The sequence below is a fragment of the Balaenoptera acutorostrata genome, chromosome 19 (assembly GCF_949987535.1).
Source record: "Balaenoptera acutorostrata chromosome 19, mBalAcu1.1, whole genome shotgun sequence".
In the NCBI taxonomy this organism is placed as follows: domain Eukaryota; kingdom Metazoa; phylum Chordata; class Mammalia; order Artiodactyla; family Balaenopteridae; genus Balaenoptera; species Balaenoptera acutorostrata.
In genome coordinates, this window is record NC_080082.1 from 56,967,831 (window position 1) to 56,982,949 (window position 15,119).

Here is a 15,119-nt window from a genome sequence, read left to right on the forward strand (position 1 = left end):
AGAGAAAGCCTTTCTGAGGAAGTGACATTTGAGCTGAGATGTAAATGACAAGAAGGAAGCAGTCACACAAGGGGGGGCAGGAAGTAGCTTTCCACGCAGAGGGAAGAGTAAGTGCAAAGGTCCAGAGGTAAGTATGAGTTTGGCATATTTCTGGGGCAACAAGAAGACTGGTGAGGATGGAGCTGTGGAGGAAGAGGAGAGCAGGCGGTAGATGAGGTGAGGGAGGTAATGGGCCTGCAGATCTTGCAGGACCTCGAAGATTGTGGGCAGATGTTGGCAGTTTGTCACTGTATCCTCCATAAGCCCTAGTGAGGCCACCTATGTAAATCACACATGAGAACAGTGCCTGGCACACAGTAGACACACATAAATGACAGCAACCCCTATTCATTTCTCAGTGAAACCTAGTATATAAGACCAAAAACGGGTTCCGAGTGATGACCAAAATAGACGTGGGCCATTATCCTTCTACGATCACAGCTAACTGTGTTACAGACAGAAACAATGCAGGAACTCAGATTTCCTGCTTCCCAAACTCCCATTTCTCCCACCCTCCACCTCCCTGAGCTCCAATTCTAGGAGAGGGGAAATCAGACTCCTACATACAGAACGGTGTGCAGCAGGCTGCAATGTGCTAAGGGCTGTTACCGGAGTGTCCCCAGAGGCCTGTGGGAGCCCAAGGGAGTTCAGATCCTGAAGGCTCTGTGTGTTGGGGGTGGGAAGTGCAACCAGGTTGTGAATGAAGGAACCACAGGGGGAAGAGTTTAGGCTGGTGGGTTGTTGGGGCAGGTGACACACAAAGATGAGTCAGTCCTTGCCCTGTGTGCGCACAGTGACCTTGGCCCAATAGCTTGGCTTTTCCTTCTCTGCCAAACGGGAGTCATCCCACCACCCACTTCCCAGGGGAGAATAGCAGGTTCAGTGAGCTCATGCCTGTCAAGTGCTGCTTGGCACAGTGGCTTTTCGGTATGGCTAATGGAGCTAGTTTTATTACAAGTGCTTTCTCAGGGAGATGTTAAAGGCCCGGGTGACAGGAGGGGGGAGGGGGCAGCTTTGCCAGGGGGGTAGGAGCAGGGCTCACCGTCATGCTTCGTCTTTTCTCTCTGCCTCTAGGTTTCCTTCTCTCTCTTCTAGGTTTCCAGCTGCTTTTCTCTCTCAACTCTGTCTCTGTCTCTCTTTATGTCTCCGTCTGGAAATTGGGTCCTTGATGCATCACTTATGAGCTATGTCACCTTGAGCAAGTTACTGCCCCTCTGTGAGCCTCAGTTTCTTCTGGAAAATGGAAATGAAAATGTCTCTGCCACAGGTCTGTTATGAGAATCAAGTGAGATACATATATGTAAAATGCCCAATATATGGTACAATCATTATTATTAATTAGCCTGATTTTGGACTCTGTTTTTTTTCTCAGCCTCTTTTTTTTTTTTTTTTTTGACCATGCCATGTGGCATGCAGGATCTTAGTTCCCCGAACAGGGATAGAACCCATAGCCCCTGCAGTGGAAGTATGGAATCTTAACCACTGGACTGCCAGGGAAGTCCCTTCCCTCTGTCTTTCTGACTCTTTCTTTCTTTGTGTTTCTCTTTCTACCTCTCCTTCTGTTAGTCTGTCTCCCTAAGTCTATACCTGGGCTGGGAGCTCCATGAGGGCAGGGCAAGGGCTATCTTGGCCATCCAGGCCCCCAGCGTCACCAAGCCAGGGGCCTGATACATAACAAGTACCCAATAAAGTAAATTGAATCCACCTCTGTGCCGAACCCGTGTTGGGTAATGCTGGGGACCCAGTAGTGACTGAGACAGCCCCAGCCCTGCCCTCACAGAGCTCATGGTCCAGGAGAGGAAATCATTATTTGTTGAGTGACTGAGCTAATTTTGAGGTGGGCTTGGAAGACTTGACCAAAATTGTGTGGAGGTATTTGAGGCAGAAAAAACCGCTGGAACCGAGGTTGGGGGGCTGGAAAGGGTTTGAAGAGTTGGGAAGTGATGGAGAGAAGGCTGGAGAGCTCAGCAAAGGCCTGGAAGGCTGTGAGAGGAGCCTGCGCTTTCTCTTGAAGGCACTGGGGAGCCATGGCAGGTTCTGAGCAGGAAAGGGACAGGGACAGGTTTGTGCCTTAGCAGGACCGCTCTCACTGCCTGACTGCTCTGGGGAGGTTGGGGGATGGATGGAAAGGAGAGGGACACGACTGGGGCAACAGAACAGGGAGAGGAGGGTCCTGGATCAGAGTAGGGGCTGGGAGGAGAGGGAGGAGGAGCCAGATTCTAAAAACCAGGAAAGGGGACTTCCCTGGTGGTCCAGTGGTTAGGACTCCACGCTTTCACTGCCGAGGGCACGGGTTCGATCCCTGGTCGGAGAGCTAAGATCCCACAAATCGCATGGTGCAGCCAAAAAATAAAATTAAAAAATAAAATTAAATAATATAACATAAAACAAAATAAAGTAAGTACAAACCAGGAGGAAAATGCCAGCCTGCTCTCCGTGATGCTAGAAAATGGGCTTGAGGGATGGCCCACCACCACCAGGGGGCAGCCAGGGCTCCAGGTTTGAGTGTCTCAGAGGCTCCTCCCAGGGCAGGGAGCATTGCACCTTGATCTGGAGGTGGTGGCAGGTGGGAGCTGTCTTTGGGGCCCCAGCGGAGAGCCCCGCTGCTCTCCTGCCCTCCCATCCTGGCCTCTTGGTTCCCTGGAGCCCTCAGCCCACCAGCGAGAGATTATGTCAACACAGCCCCGCTGCTTCTGCCCAGGACAATATTTGCCCTCAGGATCTGGGAAGGTTGCTATGGAGACTGGGGACGTGCTGCAGGAGGGTGGGGGGCAGTGAGGGGGAAGAGGCAGGGTCAGGGGAAGCACCCCCACTCCTGGAAGAGGGTGAGGGGAGCCAGGCCTCATCTCTGTCTCATCTCTCTCTGATTGTGTCTTTCAGAGTTTATCCCCATCCTCATTTATCTGTGTTCCAAGTCTCTCTGTCTCTCTGGACCATTTCTTCATCTCTGTCTCTGATTATCTCTCTGATACCTGTCTCTGGATCTCTGTCTCTCAGGTCTCCTCTCTCTGAGTCTCTTTCTCTGTCCTTTGACTCTCTCTCCTCTCTCTCTCTCTCTCTTCGGGTTCCCATCCCTAGGTTTCTCCACGTCTCTGTGTCTCTCTTGGTATTATGTCTCTATGTCTCGGTCTCTCTTCGGGTCTTGTCTCTGTCTCTCTGGGTCTCATGTCCTTCTTTGTCTCTGTCTCTCTCTTGAGTCCCATGTTTTTTTGTGTTGGTCTCTCTAGGCCCCCATCTCTGCATCTCTGTCTCTGGGTTCCTGTCTTTCTCTGGATCCTGTGTGTGTGTGTGTGTGTGTGTCTCTCTCTCTGGGTTTCTGTCCTTCAGGCCTTGTCTCTCCGCAGTCCCCAGGGGGCCATCTTGGCCTCCCATTTCTGGCCTCAGTCCCTATGGGGCCCCCCCTCTCCCCATCTCTCTCTGCCTCATTTCTCCTGCACCATCTGCCGGCACTGCAGGCCCCTGCCTGCTCCCCGCAGGCTCTTCTTGGCCGGGCAGCCCCATGGGGGGAGGCACAGGTCCCCTGGCTTCCTCCCCACCACTGCATCCTGAGTTGGGGGGAGCACTGCCTGGTCAGGCCTGGGGTGGAGGGAACAACAGCCTGGAGACCCGGGACCAGAGGACATGGAGAGAGAAAAACAGACAGACACCCTGAGAGGAGATGGGAAAAGAGGGATGAGAAAGGAGAAAGCTTCAAGACAGGCAAGAAGAGACTGACCTGGAGGATGGAGTGAGCAAGAGAAATGAGGAGGGGGCAAAAGGAAACCTGGAGGGAAGAGAAAAGACAGTCTAGCCAACAAGAGCGGAAGACAGACGAAATGAATGCGGGCTTGGAGGAAAGGAGGAAGGAGAGATTCAGACCGAGGAGAGAGAAGATGGCGTGGAGAGAGATGGATGACAGAGAGAGAAGAACAGGGGGAGAGGGCAGGGCTGCTTCTCTGGCTGCAGTTTCCAGAAGCGCTGAGCGTGGGGATGGGGGAGGGCCCCCCTAGCCACCCCTGTGGCCACCCTGTGGCCCTGGTTCCTCCTCCCCAGACCCTGGGAGACTGTAAAAGCCCCCAGGAGGGCTGAGATGGGCAGGGGTCCAGTCGGGGACCCAGGCATCACCCCTCCTGTCCTTCACGCCCACCCCCACCCCCCCCCCCGCCCAGTGCTCTGTTCTGCCCTGTGTTTTCCCAGAGGGACTTGATGAGGGAGGGGTGAGGGGCTCTGAGCTCCAGTAGGCTACTCATCTCCCGGCTCCTGCCTTGGTTATCTCTCCTCAGGGCCCCCGTCTTTCAGGCTCTCTCTCCCTCCACCCCTCCCCATCTCCATCTTCCAATTTGTACCTATTCTCTCACTGTCTTTCTCCCTCTCTTGGTCCCTGTTTTCTCTCCCCTGTTTTGTTTTGTTCTCTCTCACTCTCTCTCTCGGTATTTCTCTCTACTTTTCTGTCCTTTTCTATTTCTTTCTCACTATCTGTCTCTCTTGGTCTCTGTCGTCTCTGCCTCTTCCTGTCTCTGCCTTTCTCTGCCTGTCTCTGGTTTTTCTTGGTCCTTGGTTTCTTTTCCTGTCTCTCTCACCACCTCAGTTCCTCTCCCCTGCTTCCCCCTCCCGCCCCCAGCCTCTCTCCTCCCACATTCCAGCCTCCCCCCCACCTTCCCATCCCTAGCAAGTGACCCCCAGGCGCTCTTGAGGCCGAGAAGAGACTCCCTCCCAACCCCAGCCTCTCCCCGAGGTGCCGGGCAATCTCAGACCCCTCCCCTCTCCACTTCAAGAACCGAGCCTTTCCCAGGACCCAGAGGGCGCCAGGAATGTGGGGCAGGGAGCAGGGAGGCCAGCTGGAGGTCAGGAAGCCAGGACCCACCCCATGTCAACCCCCCTCCCCCAGACTGGTCTCCTTTTAGCCTCGGGTGCTGGATCTCACGCCACCCTTACTCCCTGACCCTCCCGGGGCCTCTGGGCCTCAGTTTCTCCTCTGCAAAATGGGCAGACTCACCTCTGTCCCATTTATCTCACAGCTCCCCAGGGAGTGTATGCTCATGAATGTTACTAGTATGATTAACGTGCAGGAATTGGTGATTTGTATTAAAGGGGGAAGAGAGTGCTGAGAGCCGGGACGCAGTTTCTAAGCCAAATATTCTCCGCATTTCAGAGCAAAGGAAGAGACTGAAAGTGGAGATTGCGAGGAGGCATGTGATTCAGTGGTGACTGTGACCAGGAGATCACGTGAGGCTATGGGTTCGTGTGTGATCATGGGATGATGATGTGTGATCCTGTGGAAAACTGTGTGACAGTGTGTGACTGTATGTGACTTGTGAGTGCAGGTGAGGCTGTGATGGAGAGTTGCATGTTTGTATGACCTTAGCACCGGGTGTGACTGAGGATGACAGTGTGACAGTGTGACACCGGGAGCTCATGAGAGTGTGCCTTAGTGACACTTGGGGAATGTGTGTTGTTGGAATATGACTGTGGACTCTGTAGGTGATTATGTGAAGTGTGTGACTCGATGTGTGAGCGTGTTAATGGGTAGAGTTGTGTAACATTGTGTGTTACCTTCAGATCGCATCATTAAAGGATTGTATGACTGTGTGAGAAACCCTAGAACTGTGTGCCTTTATTTCGTCGACCATCATTCTTTGAGCCTCTGCTCTATCCCCCAACCTGTGCTGAGTGATGCTGGGGACCCAGTGGTGACTGAGATGCCCTGGCCCTGTCCTCATGGGGCACACAGGCCAGTGGGGGGAGGCAGACAGTGTTTGTGATGTGACCTAGTGATGGTGTGAATGTGTGTGTGATGGACACTGTATCATTGGGACTGTGGGAAGCTGTGATTGTGTTTCCGTGTGAGCGGAGGAGTCCACGCCCCAGGTATGTGGCTGTGTCACTGCGAATGACTGTCAGCCTGTGGGGGAGAGACTTTGGGTCTCTGGGTGTTACGCTGGATTGTAGGACTGTGAATGAACATGGAGAACATGTTCTGTGAGGAACAGTGTGTGAGATTCTGTGTCATGCCTCCCTGCGGCTGGGTGTATGGGATTGTGCGTGACACTGTGTGTGACTGCGACTCCGTGTGCAGTGGCTGGGTGGGACGGGTGGGACAATGTGAGAGGCTGTGCACCCTGGGAGGGGGGGTGGTCCTCAGGATGATGACAGTGACTGCTCTCCCACGTGACCCTGAGTGGCTGTGACACTCACACGCAACTGGCCCCCTGTGCTGGGTCTCTGCCCCGGAGCTCCCCCTTCCTGTTCCTTGGCCCGCCCTGGCCCCGCCCCCTCCCACCACCCCAGGCTGTCACCTCTTCCAGAGCCCAGGCGAGGCAGTGGAAGCAGCAGCGTCAGAAGCAAGTGATCGAGAGGAGGGCTGGGAACAGGTGAGGGCTCCCCCCATCCCAGTCCGTTCCCCCTGCCCCACGTCCCCCTCAAGTCTCTGGGCCCCTCTTTCTCCATTTCTTAACCTGTGCCTTTGTCCGTCCGCCTCTCTGTGCCCACAGTCTATATCCTCCTTCTGTCTGTCTCTCAGCATCTCTGTCTCCACATCTCACAATCTCTGTTTAGCCTCTAGATAGCTCTGTATCTCTGCCTCTTTCTCCCATTCTCTGTATCTCTCTCCGTGTCTCTATCTCCTCTTTGTCTCCTAGCCTACCTTTTTGTCTCTGTCTTCCTCTGCCTTTTGGTCTCTGGTCTCTTGCTGTGTGTCTCATCCTGTCTGTCTCTGTGTCTCTCAGTCTCTATATTTGTCTCATGCCTCTGTGACTCTGTGTCTTTCTGGGGCTCCAACCGAGATCCTCCTTGCTTTCCCCTTTCCCTACATGTGCCGGGTGTTGGGTGTTGGGGGTTAGACCGATTTCCAGACATCTGGACCCCTGCAGACCTAAGAGGGTCTGATGCCTCTCTGGTCCCTAAGGAGAGGATTGTCCCACTGACTCTGGGTTTTATCCACAGTAGGGAAAGTTTGATACGGTCGAGTTCCTATCCACGTTTGAAAACCCTTTGGGAGAGTGGGAACTTCAAGAGTCATTTCAAGCTCCGTGCCCTCCTCTCCAAGGCGGTCCCCAGGTTCCCCGGAGTCTCTAGGTCTATACTCCGGGTGACACTGGCGCTTTTGCCCAGCACGGCTCTAAGGCAACCGCACTCCCAGCAAACAGCCCCCTTCTACCGCCGCTGCCCCAGAAACAGCCGGGAGCGGGCCCGGGAATCAGGTGTTGGATCTCGGTCTCCCCCGACTCCTCACCACTCCCCCGCCCCGCCCAGAATCACCACTCTTGGGGGAGGGGGGCGCTGCCTCCGGGTACCTGAATCCCTCTGCGGGGTGGCGCTGGGGCTGGGGGAGGAGGGCGGCGGCTCCTGATTCTGCCCTCGGACCCCCAGAGCCGGCTGCCCTTGCGTGACCGGACCCTTCGCCCCCCATGCCCTGCCTCCCACACGATGCCGAACTGTCCGCCCTGGTGGCCGCTACTGCTGCTCTCGCTGTGGGAGCCGCTGCTCCGGAGGGCGGAGGTGAGAACCCGAGGAGCCAAGGAGTTCAAGGCTTGGAGGGATGTCTGGGGCCGGCTTTTAAGTCTTATCCCACTGGGAAGATTGTTTTAATACCTCCCCGCCTCCTTCCCGTAAATTTCCTGAAGGTTTTCAGTTCCCCACAGCAACTCCCCTGGTGGTTTCTAGGCACCCCTCAAGACTTAGAAGAGGTTTCTAAGCCACCCAAGACTCCTGAGCAAAACAGGACAGCCCCTCCAAGTCCCTCTAGGGTGTTTCTGGCCCTCAGGAACCACGTTGCCTGGGAGCAGGGGTCAGCGCGGGGCGGGGTTGGGGGGTCCTCCCTTCTCTCTTTTTGTAGGCAGGCTCTGAGGGGCAGACGACGGGAGAGCTGTACCAGCGTTGGGAACGGTACCGCAGGGAGTGCCAGGCGACACTGGAGGCCGCGGCGCCCCCATTAGGTGTGACAGGGGTGGAGATCTGGGGGCAAGAGAAGGGCTGGGGCTGAGAGGGGTGGGCTTGAGGCCGGCCTAGGACTGACCCGCGGGGCCTGAGAGAGAAGTCTGTGTTAAATGTGGGCTGCGTGGGAGAGGCCTGAGATGAACCTTGAAAGGGGTGGGGTCTTGGGCGGGGCCTACACTAGGTGGGTGGTACCTAAAGTGGACCTCGAAGAGGGAGTTTGGGGTGGAGCCTAGCAAGGGCCTTGCAGAGTGGGAAGCATCTGCGGCGGGAACTTGCTTGGTGGGAGGAGCCCAGAGTAGGGCTCGCAAGGTGGGCGGGGCCTTGGGGTCTGGTGGGAGGAGCTGTGACGGAGCAGGGGCCCGACCACCCCAGGTGGGCGGGGCTGGGGCAGGGCTTGTGTGTGGAAGGCGGAGAAGCATTGGGCGAGAGGTACAGAAGGTCCACCCGACATCTGGCCCCCACGCCCACCCCAGGCCTCGCCTGTAACGGGTCCTTTGATATGTACGTCTGCTGGGACCACACTGCACCCAATGCCACTGCCCGTGCGTCCTGCCCCTGGTACCTGCCCTGGAACCGCCACGGTGAGCTGCCTCGTGGACTCCGGGCCCTCCCCTGACACAAACAGCTCTCTTCTAACCCTGGCCCCAGACACCACTCCCCCGCAGCTCTCCTGCTCCTCTTTGGCTGGGTGTCTCCTTCTGTCTGTCCACCCCTGGCTGGGTCACCACATAATGCCCCTTCTCTGTCTCTGTATCTCTCTGAGGACCACCAGGTTCTTATTTTCTCTCCTTTTCATGAGTCTGTTTCTGCACATCTTGGTCTTCCTTGCCTAACTAGCTGTGTGACCTAGGGTAGTTTATTTAATTTCTTTACACCTCACTTTCCTCGCTTGTAAAATGATGTTTATGATAGTACCAAGTTCACAGGCTTGTTATGAATATTAAATTAATTGATACGTGTAAAATGCTACATAATGGTTTATCATCATCATCATCACTGGATCTCTCTCTGCCTTCGTCTCACAATTTGTCTTTCTGCCTCCATCTCTGTGCCTCTGATCCCCTCCCTCATTTCCCCACAGTGGCTGCAGGCTTTGTCCTCCGCCATTGTGGCAGTGATGGTCAATGGGGACCTTGGAGAGACCATTCTCAGTGCGAGAACCCAGAGAAGAATGGGGTTTTTCAGGTAAGAAGAGGTGAGGGATTCAGGGTAGGATGTCCAAACAGAGGCAGAAAGCAGCCTCAGACAGAGCCTCAAACCCCTTGTACCGTTCAGGACTCTGGGTCCCAAGTGACAGAAATTCAGCTCCTTGTTTGAAGGAGAAACAAAAAGAAATATACTGGCTTCTGTGATTGAAAAGTATAAGCCTACAGCTTCAGGCACAGCTGGATCTGGGTGCTAAAATGATGTGGTTGGGAATCTCACCATATTGTTCCTCTGTTTTTCTGTATGATGGTGTCCTCTTTTCTGTGGGGTGGAAAAGGTGGCTCCCACTGGTACCAGGCTCACATTCCACCTACCAAGCAACAATGTAGGAAGACTGAGCTTTTTCTCAATAGCTCTAACTTTATGTCCCAGGACTGACTGTCATTGGTCTGATTTGGGTCATATAACTGCCCTCGACTAATCGTTGTGTGTGTGTGTGTGTGTGTGTGTGTGTGTGTGTGTAGTGTAGTGTTAGATAGAATGCTTTGATTGGCTGGTCACATGCCCAGCCTTGGAGTTGAGGGGCGGAGTGCCCCACTCAGACAATGGTAGGTGGATCCCCAAAAGAACACTGGGGTGTGGGGTAGGAACAAAGAGCAGATATCTCTCCAGCACCTTTATGGCCCTAGGGGAAGAACTGAGCTCTATTTCTGTGTCCTCTTGCCCCACCCCCAGGACCAAAGGCTGAGCTTGGAGCGGCTGCAGGTTGTGTACACCGTGGGCTACTCCCTGTCCCTTGCCACACTGCTGCTCGCCTTGCTCATCTTGAGTTTCTTCAGGTGGGACCCCCAGCCCTGAGCGGAGGCAGCAGAGACTGGGCTTCAGTGTTCCCAGTAAGATGGGGTAGTCAGTCTCCACCGGCAACAAGCATTCAATGGTGGTTCTGTGGGAAGGGCTGGGGGGTAGTTTAAGGGACTCTGTGTGGCCAAGGACAGGTCCCCACACTGCCTTCCAAATCCCCCAGGCGGCTGCGCTGCACTCGCAACTACATCCACATCAACCTGTTCACGTCTTTCATGCTGCGGGCAGCAGCCATCCTCACCCGAGACCGTCTGCTTCCTCCGCCTGGCCCCCACCCTGGGGATCAGGCTCCTATCCTGTGGGACCAGGTGAGCACCATCTCCCTCTTTCTCAAATTGGGATTCTGTCTCCTCTGGTGAGGCCAGAGGGTTCCCATTCCATTTACTACCTCCTACCCTATCGACAGTTAATCTCTCTTGACCCTTCCAACACAATTGGAGAGGGATCCTCCCAACTCGGCCTCCCCCATCCTTGAACTCTCCCACCCCATCACCTCCTCTATTGGAATTTTCCATTCCCGTTCTCTCAGTATCTCACCCATCCTTGGACTTTCGCACCGATGAGAGAATCCCCTGCTAGAGGTGAGACGGTGGCAGGATGGGAGAAACTAACTAGTGGGGGGATTTGGTGGATACCAATTTGTTCCTGGGGGACAAGGTGGGAGAGACTAAAGTCTAGGGACAGCGGGGAGAAAACCTATTAAGTTGGGCCATACCAATAGTTAAAAAGCCAAGGGGTGGGAGAGTCCCTGTGCTAGTGGGACATGAGAGAAACCTTTTGAGAGGTGGAGTAGTTGAGTGGAATTCTTAGAAGGAGATGGGGTGGGAGAGGCCGTATTTGGGGGGATCTGGGGGGAACTCTGATAGCAAGATGTAAGATACCAATTGTTAAAGAGGTTAGAGTGGGAGAGTTCATATAGGGAAAGAGAATAGGGCGAGAGAAACCAACTCTATATCATCCTTTGGTGATATAGAATGAGAGGAGAATATTTGATGTCAAGAGACGACAAGAGATGAGGGTGGAGGGGGCCCTGACTGCCCCCTCCTCTTGTCTGGCCACCCCCTAGGCCCTAGCTGCCTGTCGCACGGCCCAGATCTTGACCCAGTACTGCGTGGGTGCCAACTACACGTGGCTGCTGGTGGAGGGCATCTACCTGCACAGCCTCCTGGTGCTCGTGGGAGGCTCCGAGGAGGGCCACTTCCGCTGCTACATGCTCCTCGGCTGGGGTGAGCCCCGACCCTGTCCCCTGCCCAGCCCAGCGCGCCTCCCCTCCCCCCAGCTACCCTTCTGGTCTACCTCAGGGGGTCTCCTCTCCTCTCTAGGCTTCTGCCTCCCCTTGCCGGCGGGGGAATTCCTCGGGTCTTGGGCCTGGCGGGCCCGTGCGCGCTCTGACAGCTGCGGCGGGGTGGGGGGCGGGGGTTGGGTCTGCACAGGGGCCCCCGCGCTTTTCGTCATTCCTTGGGTGATCGTCAGGTACCTGTACGAGAACACGCAGTGAGTTGCGGGTCTGGGCCGGGGCTTGGGAGGTGGGCGGAGCTTTGAGGGACGTGGGAGGGGTGCGATGGAAACGTGGGGAGGTTCTAATTGCACCTAGGGACCTGGGTGGGGTCTAAAGGAACAGGTCGCTTAGACAGTTGGGTTCCAGGACTACGGGAAGGGGAGGGATGAGGGCTGGGCCTAAATAGTAGCGGGCGGGACTTTAAGGAAATGTGGGTGTGGCGTTAAGGAAGGTGGGCGGGGCCTGGGGAGTTTAAGTGCTTAATTCGGCGAGCCTAAGGTTTTCTGTCCCTTAGCTCTACTCCCCCTCCTCCAGGTGCTGGGAGCGGAACGATATCAAGGGCATTTGGTGGATCATAAGGACCCCTATCCTGCTAACCATCTTGGTACGGCCGGCCCCACCTCTTTCAGGCTGGTCTCAGGGATTTCCTATCCTGGGAAGCCGGGGCGGTGCGGGGTAGGGCTGAGAGGGGAGAACAGGCTCAGTCTCTCTCTCTCTCCCTCCGCAGATTAATTTTCTCATCTTTATCCGCATCCTTGGCATCCTCGCGTCAAAGCTGAGGACGCAACAGATGCGCTGCCCGGACTACCGACTGAGGTGAAGGAGGGCGGTGGGGACGGAGGGGAAGGTGGCTGGGTGCAAGATGGGGGCCGCGGGGCCGCGGGACCACTGCCACCCTCTACCCCCAGGCTGGCTCGCTCCACGCTGACGCTGGTGCCCCTGCTGGGCGTCCACGAGGTGGTGTTTGCTCCCGTGACTGAGGAACAGGCCCGGGGTGCCCTGCGCTTGGCCAAGCTCAGCTTTGAGATCTTCCTCAGTTCTTTCCAGGTGCCTAAGCAGGGTGCAGGAGCTACACCCTTTGACTTGGGGTCCTCCTACTCAGAGGGGCACGAGGGTTACAGTCATTCTCTGGCGCAGCCACAGAATGGGGTGTGAAGATGGGATTTTGTTCATTCATTCTACACAAAATACTGAGCTAGCACCGTCCCCGGGCTGGGGAAGCAGCAGAGAGGAGACAGGAGACCAGGCAGCCCCAGCAGTACTGCCCCCTGGTTAAGATAGAGGGCTTTGAGGCCAGCCAGGGCTGGGGCCAAATTTGGGTTGTCACTCCCAGCTCTGTGGCCTTCACCTCAGGGCCAGGGCAAGGGTGAGGTATCTGAAGTACCTAAAGCGCAAATTTTAAGGAAGTGCTCCCTGAAGTTGAAGGCCCACCCTGCCCGTGCTTGCTCTACCCTAGCCTCCACCCTGCTTTTTACCTTGTTGGGCCTCAGTTTTCTCATTTCTAAAGTGGGGACAATACTCGTCTCACTTCATAAGGCTGTTCATTCATTACATTCAGCAAAACTTTATTGAACACTTACTATGTACCAAGCACTCTTCCAGGCTTACTATGGGGATCTAGCCAAGAATCAAATGGTCCCTGCCCTCTAGTGGGAGAGACAGATGCTAAAGATGCTATATAAGTAAAATATACAGAATGTCAGATGGTGAGACGTGCCTAAAGGAGGGGGGAAAGAAAGCAAGAAAACAGAGATGAGGAGCCAACAAAGAAGGATGGGGGTTATAGACAGTGGGTCAGGGAAGGCCTCGCTGAAAAGACACTGGAGCAGAGACCCAAAGATGAGGGAACAAGCCAGGAAGATATTTGGGGAAAATGTTCCAGAAAGAGAAATGCGAAGTGCAGGATCCCTGAGGTGGGAGAGAGTACCCGTCATGATGGAAGAAGGTCAGCATGCCTCAGCAGGGGGAGCCAGCGAGAGCAAGGGGAGGATAGGACAGAGGTGAGATACCTGGGCAGATCCTTGAGCCAAGCGAGGACTTTGGCTTTTCCTCTGAGTGAGGTGGGAGCCAGGAGAGCAGAGGGACATGATCAGAGTTAGATATTAAAAGGATCGTGGAAAGTGATAAGAAATATCTCAGTAATTACACATAAAATAATTGTCTTGCATTAATATATCAATTAGTTTCTTAATTATAAATATACTTTATATTTATTTAAATTTATATTTAAAATATGTATAAATTTATATAAATATAAAACTAATTCTTTATTAAAGTTTATAAATAGGGAATTCCCTGGCGGTCCAGTGGTTAGGACTCCGTGCCTTCACTGACGAGGGCCTGGGTTCGATCCCTGGTTGGGGAACTAAGATCCCGCAAGCCACACAGTGTGGTCAAATAAATAAATAAATAAATAAAATCATGCAGTAAGTTATGATAAAATTCAGAAAAAGGTTTAACTATGTGCCACGCACTAGATCTTCTTGCATATTAATAATACCTCAATTCTCACGACCACCACTGTATTATTACTCCATTTTCCAGATGAAGAAACTGAGTCACAGAGGGGTTAAGCAGCTTACCCAGGTGGGGAAGAGAGTGGGGAAGCGGTGATCACATCCAAGCAGGCTACCTCCGGGGTCACTTGTTCTTAACCTCCAGCCCTGATTGCTCAGCAAACTGGCGAGGGCAAGGGGGGATTCGGGAGCCAGGGAGAAGGTGACTGCAATAGTGTGGGACCAGGGTGGCGGCAGGAGAGGTGGTTTGGGGCCTGGAAGGGGTCAGAGCTTATTAAGGGGTGTTTATAACCCTGCCCCTGCCCCCAATTTAACCCCGCACCTCCTCTGGCAGGGCTTTCTGGTCAGCGTCCTCTACTGCTTCATCAACAAGGAGGTAGGGAGAGCCCCGGCCCGCCGCCCGCGCCCTCTGCCGCCCGCGCCCTCTGCCGGCCGCGCAGGGAATGGCGCGCCCCGCGCCGCCTCTGAGCGCTGTTCCGTTGCAGGTGCAGTCGGAGATCCGGCGGGGCTGGCACCGCTGCCGCCTGCGCCACAGACTCGGCGAAGAGCCGTGCCAACCCCCCGAGCGCGCCTTCCGGACCCTGCCCTCGGGTTCCGGCCCCGGCCAGGTCGCCGCCGGCCGCGCTCTGTGCTCGAGGACACTCCCAGGTCCTGGGGGTGAGGCCAGCCATGTCTTAGAAAGTTACTGCTAGGCAGCGGGATTCTTGGGTCCATTCAGTTAGCACGTATTTATTGAGCGCTTGCTGTGTGCCAGGCCTGGTGTGGAGAGCGCTGGGGAAATGGGGCGGCGCGGGGGCGGGGGGCGGAGGGGAAGGAAACAGAAGACAAGGTCCCTGTTCTCCTAGAGATCACAACTGAGTGGGGGAAACAGACCGTGAGGATAAACCAAGTTACATATACGCTGTGGAACGGCTTATAAAGAAAAGTTAGAAGGGGGCCTAGTGTGGTCTGGGGCATCTCTGAGGAAGTGACATTTAAGCCATGCCTGAAAGAGGTGAAGGAGACACCTTTGGAAAGAATTGGCGGCGAGATTCTAGGCAGAAGGAAGAGCATCTGCGAAGGCCCTGGGGCGGGAAGGAGCTTGGCGGTATCTGAGGAACAGAGAGGAGGCCTGCGTGTCTGGAGTGGGACGAGTCAGAGCCAACAGATGGAGAGAGAAGTGGGCGGGGGCAGAAGAGTGGGAATTTTATTTCAGGTGCACTGAAGATTCTTTGGAGCGGCTCCTAATGGAGTGGGCTAAGTTTTTTAAACAGATCTCTCTGTCTGCCCTCTGGGGCAACAGATTATCAGGGGCAAGGGTGGCAGCTGGGAGCCCAGGGAGGAGGCTGATGCAGGTGGGAGGTGATGTTGGCTGGACCAGGGTG

General features: G+C 55.0%; 1 protein-coding gene across 1 annotated transcript; it reads left to right on the plus strand.

Annotated features, from left to right (window-relative positions):
* Positions 1-4,750: 4,750 nt before the first annotated feature.
* On the plus strand, positions 4,751-14,555 carry GIPR (gastric inhibitory polypeptide receptor). The gene is made up of 16 exons (XM_057534174.1): positions 4,751-4,862; positions 5,171-5,256; positions 6,324-6,389; positions 7,387-7,515; positions 7,853-7,952; positions 8,427-8,534; positions 9,035-9,138; positions 9,835-9,938; positions 10,124-10,268; positions 11,027-11,186; positions 11,394-11,454; positions 11,774-11,843; positions 11,967-12,055; positions 12,148-12,286; positions 14,090-14,131; positions 14,241-14,555. The coding sequence occupies exons 4-16, from the start codon at positions 7,444-7,446 to the stop codon at positions 14,445-14,447; spliced, it is 1,401 nt and encodes a 466-aa protein (XP_057390157.1). The 5' UTR covers positions 4,751-4,862; positions 5,171-5,256; positions 6,324-6,389; positions 7,387-7,443; the 3' UTR covers positions 14,448-14,555.
* Positions 14,556-15,119: the final 564 nt, after the last annotated feature.